The sequence below is a fragment of the Bos indicus x Bos taurus genome, chromosome 18 (genome assembly GCF_003369695.1).
Source record: "Bos indicus x Bos taurus breed Angus x Brahman F1 hybrid chromosome 18, Bos_hybrid_MaternalHap_v2.0, whole genome shotgun sequence".
Classification (NCBI taxonomy): domain Eukaryota; kingdom Metazoa; phylum Chordata; class Mammalia; order Artiodactyla; family Bovidae; genus Bos; species Bos indicus x Bos taurus.
Window position 1 is genome coordinate 30,645,987 of NC_040093.1, and position 21,311 is coordinate 30,667,297.

The 21,311-nt window shown below is 56.4% G+C and overlaps 2 protein-coding genes across 10 annotated transcripts; one reads left to right on the forward strand and one right to left on the reverse strand.

Annotated features, from left to right (window-relative positions):
* The first annotated feature begins 181 nt into the window (after window positions 1-181).
* On the forward strand, window positions 182-6,464 carry ACD (ACD, shelterin complex subunit and telomerase recruitment factor). 5 transcript variants are annotated; one of them, XM_027516238.1, is made up of 13 exons: window positions 183-485; window positions 619-787; window positions 887-1,023; window positions 1,168-1,261; window positions 1,348-1,424; window positions 4,658-4,702; window positions 4,815-4,849; window positions 4,933-5,084; window positions 5,164-5,260; window positions 5,340-5,426; window positions 5,605-5,978; window positions 6,093-6,202; window positions 6,282-6,464. In XM_027516238.1, the coding sequence occupies exons 1-13, from the start codon at window positions 352-354 to the stop codon at window positions 6,358-6,360; spliced, it is 1,590 nt and encodes a 529-aa protein (XP_027372039.1). In that variant the 5' UTR covers window positions 183-351; the 3' UTR covers window positions 6,361-6,464. The 5 variants fall into 5 exon arrangements, with proteins under 5 accessions (XP_027372043.1, XP_027372039.1, XP_027372042.1 ...); XM_027516241.1 differs by having other exon boundaries at window positions 5,029-5,084; XM_027516239.1 differs by having other exon boundaries at window positions 184-485; window positions 6,111-6,202.
* CARMIL2 (capping protein regulator and myosin 1 linker 2) lies at window positions 6,427-18,485 on the reverse strand. 5 transcript variants are annotated; one of them, XM_027516235.1, is made up of 39 exons: window positions 18,353-18,482; window positions 17,992-18,086; window positions 17,844-17,894; window positions 17,522-17,584; window positions 17,273-17,397; window positions 17,050-17,141; window positions 16,783-16,853; window positions 16,592-16,665; window positions 16,372-16,447; window positions 16,205-16,293; window positions 16,006-16,100; window positions 15,839-15,925; window positions 15,643-15,755; window positions 15,452-15,529; window positions 15,268-15,344; window positions 15,075-15,179; window positions 14,833-14,902; window positions 14,615-14,696; window positions 14,426-14,522; window positions 14,287-14,344; window positions 14,010-14,182; window positions 13,670-13,832; window positions 13,489-13,590; window positions 12,203-12,331; window positions 12,007-12,120; window positions 11,662-11,822; window positions 11,494-11,581; window positions 11,100-11,249; window positions 10,938-11,004; window positions 10,234-10,469; window positions 9,294-9,394; window positions 8,847-9,210; window positions 8,639-8,761; window positions 7,755-7,791; window positions 7,530-7,601; window positions 7,204-7,425; window positions 6,989-7,069; window positions 6,664-6,741; window positions 6,427-6,577 (listed from the first exon to the last, which is right to left on the reverse strand). In XM_027516235.1, the coding sequence occupies exons 1-39, from the start codon at window positions 18,390-18,392 to the stop codon at window positions 6,477-6,479; spliced, it is 4,200 nt and encodes a 1,399-aa protein (XP_027372036.1). In that variant the 5' UTR covers window positions 18,393-18,482; the 3' UTR covers window positions 6,427-6,476. The 5 variants fall into 5 exon arrangements, with proteins under 5 accessions (XP_027372036.1, XP_027372034.1, XP_027372038.1 ...); XM_027516233.1 differs by having other exon boundaries at window positions 16,592-16,853; window positions 18,353-18,483; XM_027516237.1 differs by lacking the exon at window positions 6,989-7,069 and having other exon boundaries at window positions 18,353-18,480.
* Between the last annotated feature and the right edge of the window lie 2,826 nt (window positions 18,486-21,311).

The window sequence follows — 21,311 nt, forward strand, 5'->3', positions numbered from 1 at the left end:
CTGTGTACTCTTATTTCCATTGGCCTAACGAGCCTGGTAGGCTGCAGTCCATGGGGTCGCTAAAAGTCGGACACGACTGACCGACTTCACTTTCACTTTTCACTTTCATGCACTGGAGAAGGAAATGGCAACCCACTCCGGTGTTCTTGCCTGGAGAATCCCAGGGACGGGGGAGCCTGGTGGGCTGCCGTCTATGGAGTCGCACAGAGTCGGACACGACTGAAGTGACTTAGCAGCAGCAGCAGCAAGACTAAGCATTTTGTAGATGAGGAAAGTGGAGTCACGACAAATACTTGCTGAACTCCTTGAGGTCACAGGCGTTGAAGTGGCTTCGAGCCACTCTCTCGCACCATGCTTGGAACCAGCCTCAGGTTCCAGAGCTCTCCCTCTCCATCGGAGCCAGTTCTTGGCCCCTTCTTGCCCAGCGCCACAGGAGACTTGAAGAACGGCCCCAACGCCTTGCCGCTGCTTGGAGAGATGCTCGGGTAAGCGTAAACAGGACGGAATCCAATTGAACAGAGTTCCCGACCAAGACGCTCTCGTGCGCACGCGCGGGCACGCTCCTGGGCGGGGCCTCGACCTCTAGTCCCGCCCAGACGTCCGGCGTTTCCCCTCTAGCGGCGAGGCGGGGCCGCGTCGCACGGGAAAAACGCGGGCTAGAGGCTACCTGCGGTCTCCAGCAGCGGGAATGGCAAGTTTTGGGGGCCTGGTCCTGCGACCCTGGATTCGAGAGCTGGTTCTAGGGTCAGACGCACTCTCAAGCCCGCGGGCGGGGCAGCTGCTCAAGGTGAGTTCCGCGCCCCCCCGACACACACACCCTTCTCAGAGCCCCGAGACCTGGGCGGGGCCCCAAGGCGGTGGGTTTGACGCCGGTCGCCGCCCTCAGGTACTGCAGGAGGCCAAGGCCCAGAGCCCGTCCGGTGCCCCTGACCCGCCCGACGCGGAGGCCATGCTGCTTGTATCCGACGGGACCCACAGTATCCGATGCCTAGTGACGGGGGAGGCCCTGAACGCCTCAGACTGGTGAGAGAGGCTCCACGGAGCTTGGGAACTTTGGAGTCGGGTGAGACAGCACGAGCCTTGAGCCCTGAGCCCGAGGTGGGCGGGTCCCAGGCGGGCAGGGCTGCGTTTTGGCGAGCGCTTCAGTGAGGACCGCGCTCGCCGCAGGGAGGAGAAGGAGTTCGGCTTCAGAGGGACAGAAGGCCGGATACTGCTGCTGCGGGACTGCAAGGTCAGCGTCCAGGTCGCCCAGGGAGACACGGTGAGTGGTGAAGCTGGCTTGGGTGGATTACTGGGCCTGATTTCCTGAAAACTCCTGAGACCCGGTCCCTGAACTCACCCCTCCAGCCCGCGGAGTTCTACCTCCAGGTGGACCGTTTCGCTCTGCTGCCCACGGAACAACCCCGGGAACAGGTGACTGGTTGGTAAGTGATGCCTCCACTGTTGAGCTGTACTCTTCACCCAGGCCGGGCTGGCGTTGGCATAGGCCTTGTGGGTTTGAGGGCTTGGGGCTTTAGTAACATGGAGCGCTTGTTGTTTTTGTTCATTTGCTAAGTTGTGTCTGACTCTGTGACCCCATGGACAGCAGCACACCAGGCTCCTCTGTCCTCCACTATCTCTCGGAGTTTGCTCAAATTCATGTTCATTGAGTTGGTGATGCTATCTAATCATCTCATCCTCTGCTACCCCCTTCTCCTGCCTTCAGTCTTACCCAGCATCAGGGTCTTTTCCAATAAGTCAGTTCTTCGCATCAGGTGGCCAAAGTATTGGAGCTTCAGCTTCAGCAACAGTCCTTCCAATAGATATTTAGGATTTATTTCGTTTAGGGTTGACTCGTTTGATCTCTTTGCATTCCAAGAGAGTCTTCTCCAGCACCACAATTCCAAAGCATCAGTTCTTCAGCACTCAGCCTTCTTTATGGTCCAGCTTTCACATCCATACATGACTACTGGAAAAACCACAGCTTTGAATGTATGGACATTTGTTAACAAGTAATGTTTTTGCTTTTTAATGCACTGTCTAGATTGCTCATAGCTTTCCTTCCAAGGAACAAGTGCCTTTTAATTTCATGGCTGCAGTCACTGTCCGTGGTGATTTTGGAGCGGAAGAAAATAAACACTGTCACTGCTTCCACTTTTCCCCTTCTATTTGCCAGGAAGTGATGGGACTGGATGCTAATGATCTTTTGAATGGTGAGTTTCAAGCCAGCTTTTTCACCCTCCTCTTTCACCCTCCTCACGAGCTCTTTAGTTCCTCTTCACTTTCTGCCATTAGAGTGGTATCTGTATATCTGAGGTTATTGATTTTTCTCCCAACAAACTTGATTCCAGCTGTGATTCATCCAGCCTGGCATTTCACATGATGTACTCTGCATATCAGTTGTACTCTTTTCCCAATTTCGAACCAACCAGTTGTTCATGTCCAGTTCTAACTCCTGCTTCTTGACTTATATACAGATTTCTTAGGAGATAGGTAAGGTGGTCTGATATTCCCATCTTTTTAAGAATTTTCCAGTTTGTTGTGATCCACACAAAGGCTTTAGCATAGTCAGTGAACAGAAGTAAATGTTTTTCTGGAACTCTTCTGCTTTCTCCATAATCCAGTGTTGGCAGTTTGATATCCGGTTCCTCTTGACTCTTTGAAACTCAACTTGTACATCTGGAAGTTCTTGGTTCACCTATTGCTGAAGCCTAACTTGAAGGATTTTTGAGCATTACCTTGCTAGCATGGAGTGCAATTGTCCAGTAATTTGAACATTTTTGGGCATTGTCCTTCTTTGGGGTTGAAATGAAAACTGACCTTTTCCAGTTCTGTGGTCACTGCTGAGTTTTCCACATTTGCTAACACATTGAATGCAGCACTTTAACAGCATCATCATTTAGGATTTTAAATAGTTCAGCTAGAATTCTATCATCTGCACTAGTTTTGTTTGTAGTAATGCTTCCTAAGGCCCACTTGACTTCACAGTCCAGGATGTTTACTTCTAGATGAATGATCACATCATCATGGTTATTGGAGAATTATGGCCTTTCTTGTATAGTTTTTCTATGTGTTCTTGGCCATCTCCTCTTAATCTCTTCTGTTTCTGTTAGGTTCTTACTGTTCCTGTCCTTTATCGTGCCCATCCTTAGATGAAATGTTTCCTTGAAATATCCAGTTTTCTTAAAGAGATCTCTAGTCTTTCCCATTCTGTTCTTTTCCTCAGTTTCTTTGCATTGTTCACTTAAGAAGGCTTTTTTTTTAACCTCTCCTTGCTGTTCTCTGGAACTCTGCATTTATTTGGGTATATCTTTCCCTTTCTCTCTTGCCTTTTGCTTCTCTTCTTTCCTCAGCTATCTGTAAGGCCTTCCCAGACAACCATTTTGCCTTCTTGCATTTTTTTCCTTTGGGTTAGTTTTGGTCACCACTTCCTATACAGTGTTACTAACTTTTGTCCATAGTTCTTCAGGCACTCTGTTAAGTCTAATCCCTTGACTTTTTTACCTCCCCTGTATAAGCGTAAGGGATTTGATTTAGGTCATACCTGAATGGCCTAGTGGTTTTCCCTACTTCTTCAGTTTAAGCCTGAATTTTGCAATATGGAGCTCATGATATGAACCACAGTCAGCTCCAGGTCTTGTTTTTGCTGACTCTATGGAGCTTCTCCATCTTTGGCTGCAAAGAACACAGTCTGATTTCAGTATTGACCATCTTGTGATGTTCATGTGTAGAGTTGTCTCTTGGCTTGTTGGAAAAAGATGTTTGCTATGACCAGTGTATTCTCTTGACAAAACTCTGTTAGCCTTTGCTCTGCTTCATTATTCTGGTTATTTCTTGATTTCCTGCTTTTGCATTCCAATCGCCTGTGATGAAAAGAACATCTTTTGTTGATGTTACTTCCAGAAGGTCTTCATAGAACCGGTCAACTTCAGCTTCTTCGGCATCACTGACTGTGATGTTGAATGGTTTGCCTTGGAAATGAACCAAGATCATGCTGTCATTTTTGAGATTGCACTCAAGTACTGCATTTCAGATTCTCTTGTTGATTATGAGGGCTACTGCATTTCTTCTAAGGGATTCTTGCCCACAGTAGTAGATATAATGGTCATCTGAATTAAATTCGCCCATTCCCATCCATTTTAGTTCACTGGTTCGTACCTAAGATTTGATGTCACTCTTGCCATCTCCTGCTTGGCCACATCCAATTCACCTTGATTCATGGACATAACGTTCCAGGTTCCTGTGCAGTATTCTTTACAGCATTGGACTTTACTTTCATCACCAGGTACAGCTGAACATCATTTCCACTTTGACCCAATCACTTTATTCTTTCTGAAGCTTTTAGTAATTGCTCTCTGGTCTTCCCCAGTAGCATACTGGACACCTTCCAACCTTGTGGGGGAAGGCGGGGCTCATCTTCCAGTGTCATACCTTGTTGCCTTTCATACTGTCCATGGGGTTCTCCAGGCAAGAATACTGGAGTGGGTTGCCATTTTCTCCTCCAGTGGACCAAGTTTTGTCAGAAGTCTTCACTTCTGTGAAGTCTTCACTTCACTTCACCTGTCTGTCTTGGGTGGCCCTTCAAGCATGGCTCTAGCTTCACAGAGTTACGCCCCTTCACCATGACCAGGCTGTGATTCATAAAGAACAGTGACTGCCTACCACTCCTCTTTTCCAGCAACGAGGACCCAGATGTGCGGAAAAAGCTCTGTGACTGCTTGGAGTGAGTGTGGGGTTGGTTTTCTTGGGTCAGGTGTGGTTCAGTCAGGGGGTGACAGATCTGTGTAGGTAGGCTTCAGGATTGTCCCTCAGACTTGTCCCCTCTGTTTCTCTAGGGAGCACCTTTCAGAGTCCACGTCATCCAATACAGGTAACCGGCAACCCCACTGCTTCCTTAGTAAAGCTTCCCCTCCTCCTCTGAGCTTCAGCCCATCCTCTGATCCCCTGCCCTAGGTCTTTCACTGTCCCAGCTTCTGAATGAGGTAGAGGTGGACCAGGAGCATCAGAAGGCACTAGTGCGCCTGGCTGAGAGCTGTCTGATACTGGCAGGTCCTGACACGGCAGCCCCCATCACACCCTGGGCTGCCTCTCGCTGCAGAGCCACGGTCAGTCTGGGGCTTCTCTTGGGAAATGTCAGCGTGGGAAGTTGGGCAAGGGCCCAGACTGAACGTTCTCATCCCACAGGGAGAAGCTGTGTACACTGTCCCCAGCCTACGGCTGCACATCTCTGAGAATGACCAGCAAATCCTGAGCTCTCTGGGCCCAACTCAGAGGGTACAGGGTAAGGAGGATTGGAGAGGTCAAGAGGGAGGTAAGCCTGCCCAGTGCCCCCAGTGCTGATAAGCCCCCTCCACCCCCAGGCCCTGAGCGATCCCCATCACACCTGGCTCTGCAGGACCTGTCGCTGAGTCTGATCTCCTCCCCTCCTTCCTCGCCCAGTTCCTCAGGTAAGGTGATGCTCAGGCCCCATGTTCTTGCTGCTGTCAATCAATTAGGTGCCTGGGCTCTGAAAGGGTACCCAGCTGGGCGGGGGTGAACACAGTCCCTGCAAGCCTCCGCTCACAGGTCCTTCAGCTGATCTGAGCTGAGGGGACTGTGCCCATGGTGAGTCCCCCTCCTCCTTAGGAACCCCTGCCATACCCAGCCACCTGCTGTCAAAGGAGAACAGTGCCAGCGTCAGCCTTCTGCCTCCTCTGCCCTTGGCTGCTCCAGACCCAGTACAGAAGGGCAGCTCCCAGCCCCTGTCAACCATCTGCTCAGCCCACGGCTCCCTGCCCCCCGGGTCCCCACACCCCAGCAGTATACCCAACACCCCACTCCTGAGCTGTACCCCAAGCCTGTCACGCCTTGGCCATGCCCCCAGTATACACCAGGCCCATGTAAGCAGGGCCCAGAAACCTAGCCTGGAGTTCAAAGAGCTTGGGTTACCCCCCAAGACCTTGCATCATTCTCCAAGGACAAGAACCACCAAGGGAGCCCTGGAGTCCAGCTGTGTCTGGGTGAGCACAGCCCCCCACAGCTGGAGGGTAGAAGTGGGTGGACCTTGGGTAGAGCTGGGCTGGGGGCTGGGGCAGCCTTGGGTGAGGTTAGAGGCCTTTTTGGCCCCTTTACAGACACCATGTCCCCTTCAGGACCCCCCAGAGAGGCATCGTGATGGTTCTGCCTTCCAGTATGAGTACAGGCCACCTTGCCCCTCCCTGTGTGCCCAGGTGCAGGCTGCCAGGTGAGTGCCTGGGGCTGCCCCTGCTGTCTTAGTTGCCTGTCCCCGTCCCCCTGACCTAAAACCTTGGTTCTCTTCTCAGGCTCCCTCCCCAGCTCGTGGCCTGGGCCTTGCACTTTTTGATGGAGCCACAGCCAGACTCTGAACTGACCCAGATGTGAGGGCTCATAGGAGGATACGTGCACAGGTCCAGGCCTGGGGGCGGATAAACAAAGCTCCACACTAGCTTCCTTTGAGTTTTTTAATAAAATAATCTCATGCGGCAGAAAGGAAGAGGTCAGGGGTTGGGGCCGCCGCCTCTTTGGTTTGTGGTTGGGGAGGGTGGGCTGGAGGGCTCTGTAGACTGGGTGGGTAGAGGCTCGGCTTCAAGGCCAGATCCTGCACAGAAAGAGAGGGAGAGAGGAAGGGTTAGGACTGAACCAAGCAGCCCTGCCGCCCTCCCAGCTGGCCCTGGCCCCCCTTACCTATGCTTGGAGATGGAGGCGCCTCAAGCTTTGGCCTGCGCTTGAGGACAGGGGAGCGCTGTAGCCGCAGGGGCCGGTCTGTGGGATACAGACAGACCTGGGAAGGGATGCTAAGGGCCCCCCTCCCAACACTTACTTGTCTTTGGAGCCTCTGCCTTCCCCTCACCCTCCCATCCCCGGCAGTGGTGGCTCCTAGCCTTCTGCCTCCAATTTTTCAACCCCTCAGGACACTGGTGGCCCTTCAAGGACCAGAGCCACAAAGGGAGCCCACTCTTCCCCCATCTCCTTCTGTATTCCAGCCCACAGGGAGGTGTTTCCCCCTCACCAGCAGGGGCCTGGAGCTGGTCCTCATGCACAGACACTGCTCGTCGCCCTGCCAAACGGGGCTGCGGCCTCAGCCAGCCATCTGGGGGAGGCCAGGGGGGTCAGGGTGTGGGCCCAACAGCCACCCTTGCCTCCCACCTTCAGGGTCTGAGTTCCCAGAGGGGACTCCTCCAGTCCCTAGCCCAGTATTGAGTGGAAGCTGGGGTATTTGCTTACCTTCGTTCCTGGAGCCTAAGCAGGGATCCTCTGGGAGGCCCAGGCTGTCTGGGGAGGGACTGGATCTTCGGGGGCTTGGGCTTGGACATGGGGACGGGGGGCCCGGACCATCCTGTTGGCCCCAACCACGGCCTCTGAGCTCTGCATTCAACTGTTGCCCCAGTGTCTTCCAGGTGGCAGACTCAGGCCCTTGGCCCCCTGGCCCAGGTCTGCATGAAGGGTCTGTGGGGAGAGGGGTGTCAGCCAAGGCCTGGGTCAGGCAATGGTCCGATCCCCTGCAGCTTGTCTGTCCCCACGTGCTCCCCAGCACTGTGGCTCTCACTCACCAGCAGACACTGAATGGGTGCGGGACTTGATCGAGATGGGAGGAGCCTCTGTGGAACTGTCCATAATGTCACCTGCAAAGGCAGAGTCGGGGGCTTAGGCACCAGACCTTAGTGAGGGGAAGAAAAAACATGGCTTCTACTCCTCTTACCCCCAGGAGAGCAAATCCCTGTGGACTGTCTCTTCCTCCCCCAAAATGTACTGCACCAGCCCAGGGTCCCACTTACCATCTGAGCCAGCCTTCTTGATTTCTCCATCTTTGCTCTGTGGGAAACAGGGAAGTCAAGCTTAGTCCTGTCCCACCCTCATGCTAGCCTTGTTTTCTTATGTATTATTGTTCTGTATCTGCCACTAACAGCCACCATGGGTTGGGCAAGAACATGGCAGACCCAGTCCTGGTCTTGGAGCTCGGTCTGTGGTGGCGGACAGTTAACACAGAAGCATATGCAGGCACAAACACATACAGTGACTTCTCAGTTCTGTGATTCACTTCCTATAACTTAGTGTTTCTAAATTCAAGCTGAGTCTCACTTCACATGTGTTTTGATTTTCCTGCAAAGTTATTATAGGGTTAGTCCATAGGGTGGTGATTCTTACTAGGAACTGTGATCAGAGAGTGGCATTAGCAGGATGCATGGAAGAGTCAAGGAAGGTCCATAGGGAAACAGATGGAGGAAGAGGGAGGGACCTTGTGTAGCCTTTGGATGGTGGTGAGAGGCTGAAAGTGGGGCAGAGAGGAGTTCCAGACAGCGGAGCCTGTATGGAGGTCCTGAGATGCAGCTGTGGTTGACAGCAGTGAGATGAAGGCAGTGACCAGGGCTGAGGCCCCGTTGGGCCCTGAGGCAGGATTAGGAGTCAAGTCCCCTAGAGGATTTGCTGTTTCAAATGAAGATGACTTTCAAAAGTCAGATTTCTATTAGATCTGCAGAGAATGGGACTGTCACCACTGCAAGGAGGAGATACTGGTGGCCTGGGTCAGAGCGGAAACCAAGAGGGAAGAAAGGGTGAATCTGACAGACCTGTCAGGAGTCTCCTGGTCACATAAATCACCCACATAAAGCTAGCCGCGTGTCACCTGCCTCATTTCCCACAGCACCCCTTTCCAACTCACTTGCTTCCTCTTGCCTTCGGCACTCCCACTGCCTCTGCTCACACCGATCCTCTGCAGCATCACTTGTACTCGCTGCTCAAAGGATGGGGCCAGCTCTGTGTCTCCCCGCTCCAGGGGCCGCCGCTGGGGACAGAGACACCGAGTGGTGAGAGGGCCTGCTGCCCCAACCGTTCCAGGGGAGCCCTTGCTCCTGGTCACCAGGCCTCACCTTGTCGGGCCTGGCACCCACTGTCTCCTCCTCCTCAGCAGGGAGCAGTATCAGGGAGTATGCCTTGCTTTCGCGGGTGTATCGAGGCCGACTCCTGCGGGTTGGGTCTGGGCTGCTGGTGCCCCCCTCGGCCCCTGCAGCAGGCTCCTCACCACGGCCAGGACGGGCCGGTGGTCGAAGCAAGTCCCCGAGTGTGGTTTTTCGAGAGCGGGGAGCCGCGCCAGGGCTGGTCTCAAGATCAGGTCGTGACCCACGTGTTGAACGAGGCTTCTTGAAGGCAAAGAGGGTGCCCAGCTTCTTGCGAAGTGTACGGGGCACAGGGGTGGTACCTCCCTCGGCTGCCGGGTCCTCCTCGGGGGCCCAGCTGTGGGAACAGTCAGCAGTGAGTGGGAAGGCCCATGGAGCAGCCCACCCTCTCCCCCACCCTTGCAACTGCCCCTTACTCACAGGCGATCCTGGTGGATCAGCCTTTTGGAGAAGAATTCCTCCACGCCCTCATCCACGCGGGCACTGAGCCCATTCCCTTCCTGCGGCAGGGCTGGGGGCACCTGAGAGACACCACAGGGTTAAAGGGCTGAGTTCAGTTGTGACTTCTTCCCACCTTCCTTGTCCAGCGGCAGGCTCTGGGCAACTCCAGGACCTGGGAGCTGCAGTGACCCTTTGGAGCTGCTGTTACGAGCTCCCCCACTGTCCAGCGGCCGGGCAGAGATGCTGGTTTCACATACCCCCCTCACCTGTACTTGGCCCTGGACGTACACAGCTCACACCCATTCTCATCCCACTGAGTATCCTAAACACCCCAAACCACCTGGTCACCAGCAGACTAAAACCCAGGTGTCCCCTGGGTCGCACGTTCCCACTTGCCACCCTCTCTGCTCCAAACAGTCCCTGCAGTACCCTCCACCCCCACCCCACTCGGCCTGCTGCCGGCTCAGCGGCGCCTGCTGCTGCGTCAGACCCTCTGGGGGGCCTCAAGCAGGCTCCTCCCCACCTCCGGCCCTGTGCCCACGACCCGCGCCAGTACCCAGCCCACACATACACCCGCGCTGGACGTGGGGTAGACGCAGGACTGTCCCCATGGGAGGAGGGGGCAGCATCTTTCAGTAACCCTGGGGTTGGGAGGGTAAGACAGACACCCCCTCTCACACATCTACCCGTGCAGCAGCCAACCCAAGGCAGAGTCCTACCCCAGGCGCTCCCCCAACGAAATCCACACACTCGTGACCCCGCATGAGCATGGCTTGAGGAAGGGGGTGGCCAGGAAGACGCTAGAACTCGGCTGCGTGACCCCACCACCCACCTCCCTGCCAGCCATCACCCTTAAGAGCGAATGGGCCGCCTGAGACCCCCAATTCCACGAGCTCTGGAATGGGGGTAGGGCGCTCACCTGGGGGCCCCCCGGCGGCGGGCGGTGGTGGTGCTGGCGCCGCGGCCGCGGTCGGGTCCGGGTCGGATGGCGCAGGGGCTGCCCGGAGGGCGGCAGGTCCATGCGAGGCAACGGGCCGGCCGGGGGCCCTGGGGCGGCGGGGCTCGGCGAGCCACGAGCGGATGGCCCCGCCTGCGGCTCTGCATCTTCCCCCGGAGCCGCCAGCTCGGGCTCCGGCTCTAGCTCCTCAGCAGCACCTGAGTGGAGTGCACCAGAAGAGCACCGAGCGCCAAGCCCGGGGAGGTGGCGGCGGCGGCAGCAGCGGTGGCAGTGGCGCTAGGGTGGCGGGGGACCCGCCCAGGGCGTGGGGAGGGGCTGGGCTACGCCGCCCGCCCCCCTGCCCGCCCCTCCCCCGCTGCCGCTGTCCGTGGTGCTGAGCGCGGCCCCGAGCGGCGCGCGGCCCCGCGACGCCGCCAGACATGCGCATCCCGCGGGTTGGAAAGGGAGGGGGCGGTAGAGTAGGGAACGAATCGAGAGAAGACTGTGTCCCGGCCCTGGTCTGAGGTCCCACCCTGTGCTAACTGACCCCAACTTCATAGTTGTACGGGGTCTTGGCCTGGCCCACTCAACGGTCAGGGAGTTCCCAGGGCAGAGATGAATATATTGTGTCCAGGTGGCCAGGTCTATCCAACCTGAGTAACTCTTCCCCTGGGGCCCTGACTTACTGTGAGTGGAGGAGTCCAGATGAAGACAGTGGAGTGATTCAGGCCATTTCTGTGGAGGACTTTCATCCTGGTGAGGAGGGCACAAACTCAGCCTGGGGTCCATACTCCAGAACAAGATGGGAAGATCTAGTGTTCTAGGCCCAGAGTTCCGCGACCACCTACCTTCTGCTCCTCTTCATCATCCTTTTCTTTCTCCTCAGGGAAGAAAAGACCTTCCAATTCCCCAGGCCCAAGGGGGCTGGACTCATCTCCATCTAGGGCCGGTATGACAGGGGGCATTGCCTCTGTTGCCTGTTGAGCCAGACTCTCCACCTGCAATACCAGGCACCCCAAAGATGGGGAGACAGGGCCTCAGCCATAGTCCTATGAGTGCTAAGAGAACCCCTAAATACTGGGCTACATGACCCCAAAAGACATTACAGAATCTCTGCAATGCAGTGGCCATGTGTGTATGTAAGCACATAATCCCTGCTCAAGACATTACAGAACCCCTGCAAGGCAGTGACCAGGTGTGTGTGTGTCTGTGTGTGTGTGTAAGCCCACAGTTCCTCCTCACCAGCCGATCCCGGGCTGCACTCAGACCTGCCACAGCCTGAGCCACAATGCTCTCTGCCAAGGTCCCTGTGACTGACAGGCGCATGTTCCTGATGGTAACAGAGGACAGGGGTTAGTGTGCTGTCTTTATCCAGTCTAGCCCGGTCCTGCCCAACCCAATCCAGCCTACCTGAGCCGAGTGAAGGCATCTTGCAGCAGGTGCTCTGGGAGCAGCTCTGGGAGACCCCTTGAGCCCCCAAGGACCCCTTCTAGCTGCTCCCTCCACCTGGGACCCTGCAATGTCTGTGGGCAGAGACTCCTTGTTGTGTCCAATGTGGCCTGAGTGAAGTCCTGGTCGAAGGTCAGAGCACAGTGAGTTTTGTGGCCGGGGCCCAGCCTCACTGGCTTGGGGCTCCAAACCCCCAAAGAACACTGGGGGTTACCACAGACTCGGGATACCACAGTCACACCTCTGGATGGGGGTCAAGGCTGCATATGGGGAAGGGGGGCAGCTGGGGCCAGGGCACTATCTCACCTGAATGTCCCGGCGGCACACCTCTCCCACCTGTCCCAGTAGGCCCTCCAGCTTCTGCCGCAGCTGCCATTGGTGGCTTGGGGAACTTCCAGCCTCATAGAGAATGGGGAGAATCTGGAGGCCAAGGAAGAAAAGGAGTTGCAAGCTGACCTCTAACTAAGAGGGAAGCGTCCTCGTGGTGGGAGGGAGTGCTCACGCTGAGAGAGAAGTTGGCATTTTGGATGGCATCCTCAGCCTGGTGCACAGCAGCTTCACCCTGGGGTCCAGCCCCACAGCCCAGCAACTCCACGTGCTCCTGCACCGACTGACACAGTTCATTCACTTCCTGGGGGGCAAGAGGACTCAATTGTAGCCTGGTCCCCTCCCTGGCCCCAGATCCTGACTGCCCCCTTCCCAAGGTCTCTGCAGGGTGGGTGAGGTCCTGAAGCTGACACCATCAGGACAGTCACTTGGGAATCTTATCTGTTCAAGAAGGGAGACCAGTGTCTCCTTTGATTCATTACAGGGACATTATATATACTTCCTAAACGTCCAGAATAGGAAGGAAAAGAGTGGTTAGTCATGTCAGTGTTTTAGAAGTTCAATCTGTTCATCATCGACCTAGAGGACAGATTGAGGAATGGAGAGAAATGCGAGTGAGGAGCTGTGAAGGAGAGACAAGGGGGAAGCAAAGGATAGTTGAGTGGGAGTAAGGAGCGGTGTTTGAGAATGGGTCAAGATGCAGAACCAAGGAGGTCTGTGGGGGCTGCAATGTGGCCAAGAGAGAGCTGGACTGAAGCTCTGTCCACAGCACTTGGTGGGTGTGGGCACCAGTGAGACTGGGCTCCAGAGTAGAAGAGTTTTGTGAGAAATGGCGAGATCATTTGTAGAATGTGAAGCTCTGAAGTTGTCAAGATGCCTGGGCTCTGGAGCTTGGGAGAGAAGTGGGATTTTGGAACAGGTGGATGGGGAACATCTCACCAAGTAGTGGAGGGAGATGAAGCCAGAAGAAGGGTCTTTGGGTTGGGCCACAACAGAGAGGGAAATTCACAAGTGGGGCTACAGTTGGGGATGGGGAGAACTGATTGAGGATTTAAAATACCTCCTGTCTTTAACTAGGGAGCCTATTTAAATGATTTAAGGGAATTTCCTGTGGTCCAATGGTTAAGACTCCATGCTTTCACTGCAGGGGCCTGGGTTCATTCCTTAGTTAGAGAAATGATATCTCGCAAATCAGCTGTGTGCAGTAGCCTCCCCACGCCCAGTTTTTTTAAATTGAAAAAAAAAAAAAAAAAAGCTTTCAAAAGGCAGCTAGTAGTGTTATCTGGGGGAGCTATTTCAAGAGCTATCAGTTCCACTGCAGATCAAGGAGAAGGACTTGTCTGGGACAGTAGGATTCAGGCACACTGGCTACCCTCAGACTCATGGTGTCTCTCAGCAGCCACAACCCTCCCCATTCTCTACAGTCTGTTGGTGTTCAAGGCTCAGTAGGGGAACTCTGACCTGTTCGGAGGGGTCTGACCCCAGACCCAGGGGCTTCGGGCAGGAGGTGCAGTCAGTAGAGGTGTGGTCTGTGCGATTGTTCCTCAAGAGACAGGCTTGAATCTGGGCACAAGAGAGCCTGAGAAGTGGTAGGGCAGGACCAAGGCACAGGGCAAGGCAGGGGAAGAGAGGGAACCCCCACCTGATGCACGGCCCGTGCTGTCAGTTCAGGACGGCTGCGCTGAGCCTGGGCCACATCGTTCAGTGGCAGAGGCATGGCCTTCAGGCTGTGGTTCTGTTCCAGGGCCTGTGCCACGTCCAGCAGGCCCAGAGCAGATGTGTGGTTCCGGTCCCAGACCACAGACCTGGGCCAGGCTGGGCTTTAGTCGGGGACGGAGCTCTGCAAGGAGCTCCCAACCCCTCTGGCCTTTTCATTAGCACCCCTGAGCTCCACCTGCTCTGCTTCATTCAGCCCTACCCCAGTAAACCCCTCCATACACGCCCTCTTCCCCCGTTGGTCCCACCCCTGTGACCCCGCCCACCTGAGCCTCGTGTTAACCCGAAGCGCCTTGGCCAGCATCTTGGCACCCGTGTCCCCCATGGCGTTGCCGCTGATATCCAGGGCTGTCAGGTTAGGATTGGTGCCCAGGGCCCGGAGCAGGACACCGGCGCCCAGCTTCAGCCGTGACTCAGCCACAGACAGAGACTGCAGGGGCTGGGGTTAAGAGAAAGCCATTTGCAGTTGGAGTCAGGGGCCAGCAAGGAGGACGGGTCTCAGAAGCCATTGCCTGAGGATCCCACGTGGTCCCGTGAACTCACACAGTCGTCATCCTGCATGAGCTGAACAATCCGGTGCAGGACGTCGTCCAGGGTCTCCCTGTGGGCGGGGGCAGCAGTTGGCAGAAGACCCGGGTGGTGGGGTGCAGTTGGGAGGCCCAGGACGGGGATGGGGGCTCACTTGCACCGGACGTTGAAGTTCCTTCCAAGCGCCACGTGTCGCAGGGACCGACTCCTCCCGATGGCCAGCACCAGAGTCACCATGTCTGAGCCAAAGCCTGGGGGGATGGCTCCGGTCACACACAAGGCGAGGCTGCGGGGGGTGGGAATTTGGTGGGTAGTGGGAGGATGGGTTTCCGGGCGGCCTCACCATTATCTGCCAGATCCAGGGAGCTCACTGCGCCAGCATCACACACCAAGTCTTGTATCACCTGAGCACCCGCTGAGCGCAGCTGAAGGTGGGAAGTGGAGCGTGCTCAGGCCAACAGGCCACAGGTGGGGAGGATCAGGAGCCCAACGGTCCAGCACTCCCACCTTGCAGCCCCAGCCCCAAAGGGCAAGTCCCGCGGCTCCAGGCAGGCTGCTCACCTCACACGCGCTGAGGTCCAGGTGTAGGTCATTCAGGTGCGTGTTGAGCGCCAGGCCTTCCAGAAGCGCCCTGGGAGAGGGTGTCACAGGGGATAGCGGAAGCTGGGAGAAGGGTCCCCAGAGCAGAGCGCGAACAGCAAGAAGGAACGATGCCCGGGAGATCAAGGGTGCGGTAAGAGCGGAGTGAGGTGCCGAGGTGAAGCCTGGGTGTTGGCCGACAGGTGAGGGCATGGGACACTGACCTGAGTGCGTCGGGTGGCAGTTTGCAGCCCGCCAGGCCCAGGTGCCGAAGCGTCCCGGCGCGGCTGAGGAAGAGTTGCAGAGCGTCGGGCACAGCCCTGGACTTCCTGGGGTGGGGAGTGGGCAGAGTGGGCGTCCTGGCGCGGGGAGGCGGGGTCCGGCAGAGTCCTGCCCCCTCCCGCCCCGCCCCCTTACGTGCGGGAGAAGACGTTCCTCGAGGCGTCTAGGTGCGCCAGGCTGGAGCAGCCGCCGCGGGACAGCGCCGCGAAGAGCTGTGAGAGGAGGTTGTGGGCTACACCGGCCGGAGGACTGAGCACCCAGCCTCCAGTCGCCCTTGGGCCACAGGCCTGCCCAGCCCTACACATCACCCCCCACTCACAGTGTCCAGGGCCGTGTCGGTGCCTGCGAGATTCAGGAACGTCAGAACGTTAGGACGGCTCAGGAAACTATAGAGGCCCTGGCGGGAGGATGGAGATGGGAAAGAGTCAGGGATCACTCCACCAAGAGCTTCCCAACACCCCACTGCCTGTGGCGGCATCCCCAATCACCTCCCTAAAGACAGCCACTCACCCCACGGTCCTCCGAAGCCCCCAGTGCCCCGGGGTTCCCGGAAAGGTCCAAGTGGGTCAGGGCAGAGTCAAAGGCTGAATTGGAAGCCAGTGCCCGGCCTAGAGCCCTCATTCCTGGTGATGGAGGACGGGGGCTCACCATCAGGAGACCCCACCTCCCAGCTCCACCACCCCACACCATCCTCGGGCCTGCCTACCTCGCGGCGTCAACCCAGTCTGCGCTAGGCTGAGTCTCCTCAGGGCTCCAGGATGCTTCTCTAGGTGTCTGCTAAGGGCAGCCACACCTGCGGGATGGGGGTAGTAGCCGTGTGGGTCTCATCACCTCCAGCACCAGCCCCCAGGGCTTCCCCAGGCTCAGGTGTACCTCGGTCATCCAGCAGGTTCCCAGCCAGGCTGAGCTCCCGCAGTCCCGAGCTGGTGTGTCCCGCCAGTGCCTGGGCCAGTCGCCGGACAAAGTCTCTGGGGACCAGACCACACCCCCCCCATGTGTGAAGCTTTGAGCCTGGATTCCCCGCTCCTCCCCAGGCCACTAGTCTCTCCAACCCAAGCCCTGTCCCCCCTACCCCCTCAGGCCACAGGTCTCCAGCACCAGCTCCTCCAGGTGGGATGACTGATTCATCATGTGCAGAATCTGTTCTGAGACCTCAAGGCTCTGAGAACCAGAGTGGGAGAGAGAGCTCAGCGGGCTGCCCACTGACCCACCCTCCCCGCTCTCCCCTGTGCTTCTCACCAGCTTCATGTCCACGCAGGAGAGGCACCGGAACCAGAGATTGTAGGACAGGGCAGCCACACTCAAGGCCAGGTCCCTGGGCGGAAGAAGGGGCAGGAGCAGAGCTCAGGACCCCCGAGCCAGATCTAAGTCCAGTATCCTCTCTCTCCATGGAGAAGCTAAAGCCAGGAATGTGGTTCATGCAGTCCTCCCCTCCTCACAGCCCTGGCGGGTCACTCACCGACTTCCCAGATGGCTGAAGTCTCCTAGGCTGAAATGGCGGCAGCCCTGACGATGGTAGATGGTGTCCACATCCTGGGTGGGAAGAAAGTACCTCCAACTTGCTTGGGACCACAAGAGGTAGGGGGGACTTCTCAAAGCACCAGGGGAATTAGATGTCTCCAGAGCCCCCAGAGAGGGCCCTACTCTCACCCACTGAATCTCCTCTCGGAAAGGGAAGCCATTGTAGTCACACAGGGCCTCGTATGTCTCCGAGAAGCCCCCTGGGTTGGCGCCAAGGGTGTGATGGGGCAGGAATTGGGGCAAGAGAGAGACAAAAGGTCAGAGATGGAGAATGATCAGCCCCAGGCTGGGTAGTGGCTGAGTGGTTCTGTTCAGTTTGTTGAGCCCTTCAAATCCAGGGGTCATGCAGGAGGGGGTCAGCTGGAAGCCCTAAGTGGCCTCCGCCTTGGCCCTTACCACAGGGGCTGCTGGGTGAGGTGGCTTCTGAGGAGCTGCTTTTCTCCAGCCGAGCCAGCATGGAGGGGGGTGTGGGCCTCCGGAAGAGTTTCCTGAGGAGGGGGATGAAGGAGAAGGGGGCAAGGAACTTCTAGGCCCTGGGAGTGAGACCCCCGACAGCAACATCCAGGGCACCCCTCGATGCCCCCCTTCCCTGCCAGCCCTGTCAGCTGCTGGGCCTCACCCAAGGGTTGAGCGAGGGAAGACCTTCCTTATGGCAGCAGCGATGTGCTGGGCCAGCTGTTCCAGGGCAGCCACACCAGTAAACTCCAGGACCAGTTCAGGCAGGGACTCCAGCTCAAAGGTGACCTGGGGGTGGGGGTGGGGTGAGGGATGGGTTCCAGGGTGAGGGATGGGCTCCATGTGGAGGCGGGGGTAGGGAACGGAGGACAAGACCAGACTGCAGGCCCCGGTGGGGTACTAGGGGTCTCACCTGAGGGGGTGTCTCCTGCAGCACCATGGCCTGGACCTCCAGGTAGCTGAATGTGCAGTCCACCTATGGAGTGCCTGGGTGAGCTTGGACCAAAGCCCAAGACCCAAAGCGCAAGACCCACCCTCTTGGGAGCCCAGTCCTTTGTGCAGCCTGGATCTCAGAGCCAGACCTGTCTAGACTCCAGTCCTGCCTGATGTTGGCAGCCCAGTGCTGTTGGGAGGGCAGAGTCCACAAGGACAAGATGGACAACGTCACAGATGCAGCCCTCATCAGGAAAGCTGCTAGAGGGCAAGGGGGCGGTGGCCGGGCTGTTGGGACTCACCCTCAGAGGGAGGCAGGTGTGGAGCAGGTACGCTCTCCATCGGAGCAGCGCCTGAGGGGAAAGAGTGTCTCACACCTTGAGCAGGGCAAGAGGCTCCTTCTGCTTGGGCCCCAGTGGCCCTCCCAGGCAGGCTCTGCCCCAGCCATACCAGGACATGACCTTGCTCGGCACCCTCCCGCTCTGGCAGCCAGGTTTTCAGCAGCAGTTCTGCCTCCTTGGGCCACAGGAACTTGGTGATCTCGCCTGTGGAAGGGCAGTCTGCTGGGAGACGGTTCCTGCCATGGAGGTCAGTTCGTGCTCACGGTCTGTGGTCTGTATGGGGCTAGGGGACCTGGGGTCATCTACGGGGCCAGCTAGGAAGCAGTGGAGTGGATCTGGGCCGCCAAGCCCTCCTGATGACCAAAGGGAACCACTTGCCGGGTGCCCCGGGACTCTGGGTGGGCCACTGGTTGGTTCCGGGGCCGCACGGCTTCCTCCCAGCCAAGTAGGAGAGAAGGACCGGCGCTTACCTCGCAGCTCGCAGGATATGCCGTCGGGGGTCTGGGCCATGCGGCCGGCCCGGCGGCCGGAGCTGGCCCAAGGAACTCAGACGAGAAATGGTAGCAGCGGCGGGTGAGCACAGGAAGCCTGGGGCCCCGGCAGCATAGCAGCCACCTGCTCCTCCTGCAGCGGAAGGTACGCACCGCTTCCTGCCCCCTGCCCGGCTCCTCCCCGCCCGGCCTCCGCGGGCCGGGAGATGTCAGGCGGGTACGAAGGAGGTGGGCAGATGCCAGCTGCCCGCCCGCGCCGTCGCTACTCTGTAAGGGTAGATCTGAGGAGGGAAGGGAGAGGTGTGCCCGGGAGGGTCTCGCACGTCGCGTGCCTCTTTTGGTTCCTAGCCCCCTCACTTCCACCCTGCTACAGTCCCTCCTGAGAGCACCAGGGGGCGCTGCCCGCTCGGGGAATCTGCGGCCCGCCTAGGCCAGTCCCCTCCAAAGCCCAGCGAGGGAGGTGGACCGCAGGCAGGATACATAGGGCATCTGTTCAGAACGGAGCATCGGATTTCTCCTAACCCTGAGGACCCTATCTGTTGCTCCTAACCTGGAGTCCCTCACCGCGTCGGAGAGACACAAACTGTTGAAAGGGTGGGAAAAATACCAGATGAGCCCAGATGCCCTTCTCTGTGGCAGAGGTCCTTAGCTTTCATCAGGTTCAAGCTGGGTCAGGGCCAGAAGGTGCCACTGCAGGGAGGGGTGGAGTGACTCGAGCAAAGGCAATGGATGTGGGGGTCCTCCCATGTCTGCCTTCTCCCAGAGCTGGAGAGAGCTTGGGGAGGGGGAACCACTAAGCAGAGAGGAAAGCTACTGTCTGCAGGACTAGGTGGCCATCAGGTCATGGGATGCATGATGCCCTATAGAAGACCAGGGACCTAGATTCTGGAGAGTTGACAGGAGGGGATTTAACCTTTTTCTTCCATTACAATCTAATTAAACTCTATGAGAAGAGAAACAAGCCTCGGCCTTGCCCATAGCTCAGCCAGGTGGGGTGAAATAACCTGAGAGACACTGGGCAGTCCCTTGGTTTCATCCCACCTCCTGCTACCCCTCCTCACCTTGAGGCCTGGAGACAGTGAGAGCATTTTTCAGTCATCTGACCATCAGCAGCATCTCCCCCTGCCCTGAGGACCACCGACGACTAGGACAAAGTGGAAAGTAGAGATTGAATCATAAAAAACTTGGCAGGAAGCCACCTCCCTTAAAGCCAACAGGCCCAGCTGTGGCAGCCCAGGGGCTACAGGGATGGACTCAGTTGGAGAGGGAGCTAAGTTCCTGCCAACAGAGGCGAGAGGAAGTCCTGCTCTGCTGCCTCCTAATCCGAAAGGAGGGAGTTCAAGTTAAGACTCTGGGAAGACCACAGAAGCCATCAACTGCTTCTAGGGCGTGAGCTCACACACAGTATGGCCAAGTGGTCAGGAATCAAAGTTCTGAAGGTACGTTGCCTGAATTCAAGTCCTGACTCTGCTTAACAGCTGTTTGACACTGAGTAAATCACCTCATCTTTCTGTTTTGGGCTTCCAGTTCCTGTTTTCTAAGCTGGAACTTTAAACTTACCTCGGAGTATAAAGATTAAATGTTTATTAAGAGATGTGCTCACAATAGTATCTGGAACTCAGTGAACACTCACAGTTGCCAAGTCTTACTGTGACAAACGTAAGACTCCAGAACAGAAGGACAGAAAACCTTCCTCCCTGGGATTTTTCTGTTCAGAATGATTCGAATGAGAAAAACAAGAGGGAATAAATGCCAAAGGCTTCGAGCTGCTCCCAGGTGGCGGGATTCTCAAGACCAACAGCCACATTGGTAGCATCAGCCATTGTCTAGTGAGTGCTATGGGAACAAGCAGAGGGCTGTGGAGGAGGAAACCAGATCAACCTGGAGATCAGGACAGGGGCGCTGGGCTAGCCACATATCTCCTTAACTGCTTGCTGTCAAGGTGGCAGTGACAAAACAAACATAATTGCCATCAGAGGCCTAGAGAACACATGGGACTCAGCTCCCACAAGTGAGTGACTCAAGGAGAGAAGCCTTCAATTTGTTCAAGACCGTCTGTGTGTTCTAGACAGCGTGACACCCTGTAGGCACTCAAGAAATGCTTAGAGCTCATAGTGAGGAATAAGCCTCGCCTGTTCCAGCAGTACAGGATGACAGGCCAGGCTGCAGCTCCCGGAAGTGCCACAAGGTTCCTGTCAAAAGTTCTCTGGTGCGGAGTACTGGGAGAAGGTTTTACATTTAATGGAGTCATACAGGATGTATCATGGGGATGTGCCAATGGTGAGGATGGGTAGGGAGGTAGGGAGGGAATCAGACATCAGAATGTCATTTTTCTTGCCCCCTCCCCAAGCAAAACCAATCTGCTTGTAAACAGTTTGAATGTACACAATAGAAAAGCTATGCTGAAAATACAGATAAACTGCTTGCTGTTCTATTAAGAGATTTTCTATTATATTAATTTTATTTGGCGGGGGGGGGGACCATGCCACATGGCTTGCAATATCTTAGTATTCCGACCTGGGATTGAACTTGGGCTCCTTGTAGTGGAAACATGGAGTCCCAACTACTGGACCACCAGGGAATTCTCTATAATTAAAAAAACTTTTTATAAAAATAGCTAGCTAGTGGGAAGCTACTATAAAACACAAGAAGCTCAGCTCGGTGCTCAGTGATGACCTAAATGGGTGGGATGGAGGTGAGGTGGGAAGGAGGTCCAAGAGGGAGGGGACATATGTATACATATAGCTGATTCACTTCATTGTACAGCAGAAACTAACACAACACTGTAAACCAATTATACTAATTTAAAAAATTAAAATTTTTTAAAAAGCTGCCTGCCCACTGAAACAACTCAGGTAGCAGGTACTCTGCTCCCTGGTGGCAGTAGAGGTTAGCCCATGCATGGGATAGAGAGCAAATGCCCTGACAGCCTCAGTCA

What these genes read in the sequence shown, in the direction of transcription:
- ACD (XM_027516238.1), top strand. Translation starts at nt 352, where the DNA reads ATGCTTGGAACCAGCCTCAGGTTCCAGAGCTCTCCCTCTCCATCGGAG. An exon ending in GGGCGGGGCAGCTGCTCAAG is followed by an intron (nt 788 to 886) that starts GTGAGTTCCGCG and finishes CGCCGCCCTCAG; the next exon opens with GTACTGCAGGAGGCCAAGGC. An exon ending in CGGGAACAGGTGACTGGTTG is followed by an intron (nt 1,425 to 4,657) that starts GTAAGTGATGCC and finishes CCTCTTTTCCAG; the next exon opens with CAACGAGGACCCAGATGTGC.
- CARMIL2 (XM_027516233.1), bottom strand. Translation starts at nt 18,392, where the DNA reads ATGGCCCAGACCCCCGACGGCATATCCTGCGAGCTGCGAG. An exon ending in GGTCAGACCCCTCCGAACAG is followed by an intron (nt 12,332 to 13,488) that starts GTCAGAGTTCCC and finishes CTTGCCCCCCAG; the next exon opens with GAAGTGAATGAACTGTGTCA. An exon ending in GATGCCTTCACTCGGCTCAG is followed by an intron (nt 11,582 to 11,661) that starts GTAGGCTGGATT and finishes TGTTACCATCAG; the next exon opens with GAACATGCGCCTGTCAGTCA.